Raw genomic sequence first — 8,265 nt, 5'->3', positions numbered from 1 at the left:
GGATCCAGAGGGGGGCGCAACCGGCGCACGCCCCCCCCCCCTTTATTTTTCGTTAAAAACAAAAGAAATAGAAAGAAAAAAATGAAATGAAACCCGGAAGTGGCACCAGAAATAATCAGTCACGCCCCCCCCCCCCCCCTTTACAGAATTCCTGGATCCGCCCCTGCTCTGTGACAACATGTTGCTATTTTTAACTTTGTTTAAAGTGTGCACTTCAAAGACAGAGCAAAACATCCATTCAATAGGTAGGACTGTACGCATTCTTGAGATGTCTCCACCTGTGTTAAAAACTTGTCTGTCATGCATTTCATTACATTATCACCTTAAAATAGAACCAAGTAAAACTAATACTGCTCTACCATTCAATGACTAAAGTCTCAAACAATTTCTTGATGACTCACTTTGACAGCTTCTGCATAATTGAGAAATCACATATTCCATCAAGTACACACAAATACATGTTTTCTTGCCTTATTTATATTTTACACTCCCACTTAATATCAAACATAATGTGACAGACAATAGAGAATTCTTCATACTTTTTTTCTTTAAATTCACAAAATCTTACACAAAAAGAAAATGGAGAGTATAGCAATTGTCACCTGAAGTGCAGGGAACCTATATCTATGACCCAGGAGGATGCACCAACAGAATATGCAGGTCCATAACATTTGTGCCTGTTAAACCTGTGATAAGTATGTCCTTTCCATCATTCCATGTTTTGTAAAAGGTGTATGAGTCATTGTTCCTGAGAAAGCTTTCAGAATCTAGCCCAAATTGCCTCATGGAAGTTGAAGAGTTGAGGATTGCCAGAGCCCCAGCTGCATTTGTTGGCCCATCTTGCCCATCGGTTCCAGCAGAAAGGAGACCAACACGATATCCTAGATGGTGGAACTTCTGGAGAGGCAAAGAAGTTTCCATGCCAATGTGAGCCGCCAGGGCAAGCTCTTGATTCCGACCTCCTTTTCCTGAGCCTGTGATCGTGACAACTGTTTCCCCCGCACCAATGATGCAGACGGGCTTGTTGTCTCGGACTGCTGCTTTCACAGTATCTTCCACATCTTGCACTTTATTTCTAAATGGCTTAAATGCCACCTGCAGTGACTGCCATGCGTGACAAAAACTTTCTTCTTTATCAGTCAGCTGTAACTTACAAGAGTGATATACCTCACAGATGGCGGTTGCTAGGGCAACATACATTTTTGCAACATCCTTCGCTTCACCATCAACTGCACATGAAAAATTCAAAGCTGAATAACCCAGGTCTTTGGCACAGTTTATTGCACTTGCTACAGCAATGGCATTGCTGCCAATAATGAAGTTGTTGACATGAGACAGATGTGTTAAGGGTGCTGGTGACATGAGTGCTGTAGTACTGTCTTGAATACTAAGGCACTGAAAGATGGAAGGAGGAAGTTGTTCTACTCCTAGGCCAAAGTCCTGAAGTATCTTGAGACAATCACCTGGAGAGGAGCGATCAGGAGTAGTTGGGCCACTAGCTATGAGGTCTATGGGGTCTCCAATGATGTCTGACAGGATCAAACTAATGACCTGTAACAAAAATTACATACATGTATAAAGCATTGACAAAGGGTTCAAGGTCACAATCCCATGCAGGTTCATATGAATTTACTGCATTTGACTGCATTGACAGCACTTCCTTGTTCATTTTAATACTAGCTATGTTGAAATAATGCCCTACATTTACATCTTGTTTTATGCCCTGCATCATTATTTCTCGACCAAAATTGCACATTTTGCTTTACAACAGCTTAAGGTTGATATGCAAGCTTATATTGCTGATGTTTGGAATCCTTGGGGTTTAATGATCTTTGTTTTGTTTTGTTTCTTCTTTCTTTTTGCTGTATGTATACTCGGTGAGAGACCTTTTGAATAAAATAAAAGGTAAGGTAGGCCTGAAGTACGATAAGTAAATATCATCACATCAAAATGCATTATCAGCTATATTTAGATCCTTTTCTAACACCTCTGTCACACAGTCACATCACATCATTGGGCCTAGGTCCTTTACATAAAAAGTAGCAATTGCTTGTGCTGGCCGGTTGCTTGAATCAGTATTAAGAATAAGCAACTACTTGCAAGCGAACGCGTCTGCTAGCAAGCACAAGCAATTGCTTAGAGTTGATGCATTTGCTTAAAAATGTATGCATAAACATACTTTATGCTTGTTCTTGTGAGCATTTGTTCAAGCTCCATTATACCATCTTGAGCTTTTGCTTTAGATGCGTTCGCATTTAAGCATCATGTTCATGCTCGTAAGAGAAAAGCCAAAGTTTACATTCGTAATTAAATTGCGAAGAAAATACTCTTCAGTCATATATGAAACTACTTATTTTCTCCAAGGGGAATGATCAATGCCTATTTCTATGCAAATGTGAGGATGAGAAACGGGATGACACTGGCGGAGAGCATAGAGGCTACAGTCCACTGTAAACCTGGTAGATTCGAGTTACAAGTCAACAGAGGGAGAAGTGATGGAGATCAGTCAGAATGTTTGTGTGTGTGTGTTTGTGTGTTTGCTTGTATGAATCTGTCAATACATTCTTCCTTTGCATGTACAAATTTATGTGATCAAGCAGCATAAGTGAGTGAAATACTATTTGCCATTTTCTTTGTGTGTTTTTTTTTTCTTGTGAATATGATTTCAATACAGTGTATTATCAAATGAAATTCTAATAAAAAACACATGAAAGTGTGTGTTTGTGGGTGCACATGTGCAAGCATTTATGAGTCTTCATTTTTACTGCTACGTCAGGAAATGCTTCATGCATACCATGCACTTTGAATGGAATAAATACAGTATCAAAGGGAACCTGCCTTTGTTCCCTATGAATAATGTTTGTGCAGAAGTGATGTTGCTATTGTTGAGACCTAAGTAACAGCTTTGAGCACAAGCAAAAGATTTCATGCATACATATTTAGGCATTTGCTGGAACATGATGTTTTGCTTGACTAGCTTGTGCTTGTGCTTGTGCTAGTGCTTAAAGCAACTGTTTGCAAGTAATTGATATTTTTTTATGCATATGGCCCAATGTCTAGACTGAAATACTTCTGTGTTTCTATGAAAACCAGATAAATTAGAAGACAACACTCTACGAATGCATTATTTGAATAGGATCCAAACTGGCATTGATAAAACTCTAGGCCCTACTGTGTTTCCCATGTGTTCATGGGAAATAGATCAACATCCTCACAATGTTGGACACATTCAACAGGGAATAATTTTCCTGGTATTGCATAATTAATTTGCCATGCATTTTGGTATAACTGCTATACAAAGTGTCACATGTGTTAATGTTTCATTACACTAAATTGTAAATTATTTCATTAAAAGAATATGTCCGTAGACTAAAATTACTACTAGTATTTAATTTTGAGGCGGAAAATCATCCCTGGTTCTAAACTCCCTACTGCGTTTCCTCCAACCTCTGCATATCTTCTTGGTATCAATAAGATATCAAAGCTTCATTGAAAACAAAAAGGAAAAGCACCCATAATCAGCATGTTTCAAACCAGCTTGAAAACAGTATACATGAATAAGGATGCATCATATTATTTGTACACTTCTAAATGGACATTTATTGATCATAGACCCCGTTTACAGTGCGGGGCTGGGCCGAGCCTCGGCCGAGCCGGGGCCGAGCCCCGCAATTTTGTCCGTTTACACTGCCGGGCTCGGCCGCGCTTTCAATGCAAACTTTTCAATATTTTGTCATAGTGGCGCTCTGCTTGTAAACAAAGTAACGCAATTTGGTATAGTCTGGTTTTCAGACCCTTTGCCAACTGGATTCCGTGGCGACAAAGTTGCTGTTCGGGCAAAGGCCTTTGCCGAAGGAAAAATCCTTTGCAGAACAAAACCACCTTAAACTATACTAGTTTTCGTTGAGGGGGTTCATATCCTGAATAGCGAAATAGTACGGGCAGAGGGTTTGGAAGCCAGACTAAAATTGGCCGCGCATTTGGCCCAGTTTGCGTTTACACTGAGAAAAGGCCGGGCTCGGCCACGGATCGGCCGCGGCCGAGACCACCTCCAGAGCGTGGCCAAATGCGCGGCCAATTATGGCCCCGCATTTTGCCTTTTGCGCGTTTACACTGAAATGAAAGCGGGCTCGGCCACGGCCGAGCCTCGCACTGTAAACGGGGTCAGTGTCATGCTCACCTGTGCAGGGTGTGCAAGCTTTGCAAGTCGACCACCTTTTAGTGTAGAGAGATTCTTTCTGACTGTGTTAAGTTGCCTGATGGTAGCTCCCCGGCTGGCAAGGAGACTGATTGTGTGAAGTTTGTCTTCTAGGCTGACAGGAGGAGCAGGGGCAGGAAGAAGTGCAGAGCCACCACCTTTGTACGATACGAAAGAAAATGGCATCTGGAGAATACTGTAAAACACAATATTTTCATAGCATGAAATTTCCGTGAATTGGAGCCGACGGCTTTTTTCATGGCATGAAATTTTTGCGAGTTGTCTCTAACATTCAATGCTCATAGTGAAGATAAGAACCTTCATGTGCATTTTAATTTTACGAATCTTGGCTCTCGTGAAATTTGCAAAATTAAAATGCACGTGAACATTCCTCACTTTACAGGTAATACATTAAATTTCATGAAATAACCATCCAGCATTGCAGAGATAAGGGGGAAGAAGTTAAATAAAAAAAAATTGAACTTGACCTATGACCCTTTGTGCAAAAGGCGCACTCATACATACACATATCCTTATGCCAAGTTTCAAATTTGGATACCTAAAATGGTTACACTAGTTACTAGGCCCGGAAAAGTCGATCATGACACAAGGAACAGATCATGGTTAACTTTTGGTAGTGATTTGGGAATTTTTATGAATTTTTGAAGGATTTTTGATCTTTTGGCATATAAGGCCAATAAACTTTGGAGCTAAAGCCATGTGTACTGGAGGTTTATATATGTGCACTAAAGCACATGCTTTACTTGGGCAAGGCACCGTGCAGCTGGAAGCTGATGACGTAAACAAAAGGCTGATATTGCATGCATGTAAGGGTGGAAATTGAGTGGCTGAATTGGTAGACGTCTGTGCTCTCCAAGTACTGTTAAAGTGGCGCTAGGATGTGTAAGATGAGTTTCACATGTTTTTAATTCAGCAGAATCAAGCTATCAACTACTGGACTATATGGCAAGCAAAAATATTTGCATGCTTTTATTTTCATGCTAGTTTCTGGTTGCACAAAATGCACGAAATATCCACTTTTACAGTACTTTTCTAGTTACCTCTGCCAAGGAAGGAGGAGATTAAGTGATCATTGGTTTGGTTTGCCTGTTTGCAAAATAACTCACAAAGTTGTTAATGGACTTGAATGAAACTTGCAGGAAAAGTTGATAATGAAACTTGCAGGAAAAGTTGATAATGACACAAGGAGCAGATGATTAAATTTTGATAGTGATCCAGGAATTTCTGTGGATTTTTGAAGAACTTTAGCTCTTTTGGCATATAGGTTCAATAAACTTGGGGCTTCAAGCTGCACGTATCACAGGTTTGCATATGCACATTAAAGCATGTGCTCTGCTCAGGCAAGGCGCTGCGCAGCTGGAAGATGATGACATGTACAAAAGGCTTTTAATTGGGAAATTGGGCGATTTTCAGCACGTGTGTATAGTTGGAAGTTAGCTGCTTGGCAGAGGTCTGTGCTCTCTGAGTGCTTTTCTAGTTGTCTCAATAAGTGGTTCCTGCACAAAATCTGGTCACTATGTATTTATTATGAGGGAAAGGATGAAAGGTTATCCTTTTTCCTTAGAAGGCCTATTGGGACAATCTTTTTAACATTATTAACCATTGTCATCTTCTCTTTTACAGGTTTCAACTTGCAAAGAATCAATTACCGTTTAATACTGATGCTAGAGAAGACACTAGGCCTACTAGTTATCTATTTTTGATCATCAAGGCCCTGCTTCTACACCCAAATGTATTTCTAGTAGCCTTATGTGTTAAGTGGGAAAGTGGTAAATGTATGCTACTCACCAGATATCAAGACAAGCACAATATCCTTTTCAGTTAAACTTTCAGCTAGCAATGCAATCTCTGTAGCAGCTGCTAATGACTGTGCATCTGGAATGTTGTTCAGAGCCCCTTCCATGAGCTTCACCTTTGACTCAAAGGAGGGTAGCAGGTTCCTGCAACAAAATTAAATACATAAACCACACAAGGGCCTGTTTTATGGGGAGATCGACAGTTAATGTAGATTCTAATTTGAATGTAGACACTTGTACAATAAGTAAACTGCTCAGCACTGAGTGGTTCAATTACATAAGTGAAAATTTCCAGTGTGAAAATTGTTGTGCATTTTGTACGACCAGAAATTAGCGCAAACATAAAAGCACTTGAATATACTTTGCTTGTCATATGTTCCACTACTTAAAAGCTTGATTCCACAGGAATAAAAACATGCGAAGTTTATCCTACCTGGCCTGGGCGATCACAAAAAAAATAATCGTTAGAAAATATCCACTTTTACAGTATCCACAGTGACCGGTTTACTATGGCATCAAAGTTTGGAGATATTCATTCCATTAGAATTGAGTGACAGGCTTTTCAATTCACCTGTTGCTAACAAAATGCAATTTAGTTTGCATGCATAAGATGTCACCACGTAAAGCAAGCTTTCTGGATGGTGTGAAACAATTTTTATTACCGAATTTGTTAGTAAACTTGGCCTAACAGGTAAACTCAGCCCCTTGTAATGGGGTCATGAGGGGCCGAGTTTACCCATAAATACGGTATAAAGGTGTACATGCATAAAAAATCTTTATGTACCGGGTAGTGCATACAGTCGTAACCCAGGCTTTGCATATGACTGCTGTAGGTTTATCCACTACTGGCAAAATGGCAGCGCACTTCACCATCTCACCATCATGGAGGCTCACTATTCTCTCCTTAGTCACCACTTTGACCCAACACTGTTTCAGTCCAATCCCTTTAGATGCATTCAAATGTGAGCAGTTCATGACATTTTATACTTCCTTTACTGTGACGTACCACCCAATGCCCTCATGCCAGACCAATCCCCCTTCATTCACATGAGTTACGATAAAATGTTGTCATATCATAAGCCAATACTAAATAGTGTTCTTCATGCCCATGCCCGTGTTCCTGCCCATGCTATTTCCAACTTTCATAAAAATTGAAGTGTGCTAATGCAATGCCAGTGAAAACGTGAACTTGTGAGAACAACTGGAAGAAGTTGATACAGTAATTACAGCATACAATAAGGCATTACTTAGGACTCCCACTGTGTATAGGACCTACATGTACAGGCATACTACGTAAAACCAGAAAAATTTACGGTGTGAAACTTTCCTGAATTGGATCAGAGTTTTTCATGGCATGAAACTTGTGAATTGCCAACCATGATGGTGTTACAGCATTGTACCCGCATTCAATGCACTGCGTAGACAATAAACTTTTGCATGCGCTTTACTTTGGCGAATCACAGCTTCTCGTAAAATTCACAAAAGTTTCATGCACATAAAAATTTTTGGTTTTATAGTACTGCATTTAGCAAAAGAATTTGGTCAAATACCTTACCAGAATTCATCTGCACATTGCAACTGAACACTTCTGGGCAAATTTTGGAAAACAAAAGGTGATAAGGGTCACCTAAGTTGCTTGAATGAATACTCACTTTCTGTCTTTAAGCATATTCTTGATTCCACATGGAATACTGGCAATGCCACCTGCAACATTTTCTCCTAGGACATCCTCTACAGCACGCACCATTCCAGTGACAGCCTTCCCAAATGCAACTATGTGGACATTATGATCCACATAATATTGCTGCTGATTCACGGTCAATGTTTTCCCCTCTAAATGCAGAACATCTAATTGTCAGATACATGCACAAATCAAACAAAACAAAACAAAAACAGTACTTTGAAAGAGAAAACAAACTTTTATTTTATAGCTGGCATCTACAAGCAGTAGGAAAACTTGTTTCTATAAACTGATGGTTAACTTTTTTTTTCACACAGAGCAAGGAAAACAGAATCACATACAGAATGTTTGAGCTGTGTTGAAAAAAAGAACTTAAGACAAAATAAGCATACATGACAGGTACCACTAAATCTGTTTTCATATATTTCACAAAATGTCAAATCTTCATTTTCTCTTTGATACCAGTGACTCCAGTCTGAACACCAGAATTTGTCTCAGATATTTCCTGACCAGCATGCCGATCTCACTCTTGTTAAAGGACAAGTCCACCTTCATATACATGTGGATTG

General features: G+C 39.8%; 1 protein-coding gene across 1 annotated transcript; it reads right to left on the bottom strand.

Moving 5' to 3' along the window:
- Positions 1 to 263: 263 nt before the first annotated feature.
- On the bottom strand, positions 264 to 8,038 carry LOC140240571 (glycerate kinase-like). Its single transcript, XM_072320334.1, has 4 exons — positions 7,668 to 8,038; positions 6,008 to 6,159; positions 4,181 to 4,356; positions 264 to 1,551 (listed from the first exon to the last, which is right to left on the bottom strand). Exons 1-4 carry the CDS (start codon positions 7,760 to 7,762, stop codon positions 625 to 627), a joined length of 1,350 nt encoding a protein of 449 aa, XP_072176435.1. The 5' UTR covers positions 7,763 to 8,038; the 3' UTR covers positions 264 to 624.
- Between the last annotated feature and the right edge of the window lie 227 nt (positions 8,039 to 8,265).

Source organism: Diadema setosum, chromosome 2, assembly GCF_964275005.1.
Source record: "Diadema setosum chromosome 2, eeDiaSeto1, whole genome shotgun sequence".
NCBI lineage: Eukaryota > Metazoa > Echinodermata > Echinoidea > Diadematoida > Diadematidae > Diadema > Diadema setosum.
This window is presented reverse-complemented; position numbering and strand designations above follow the sequence as displayed.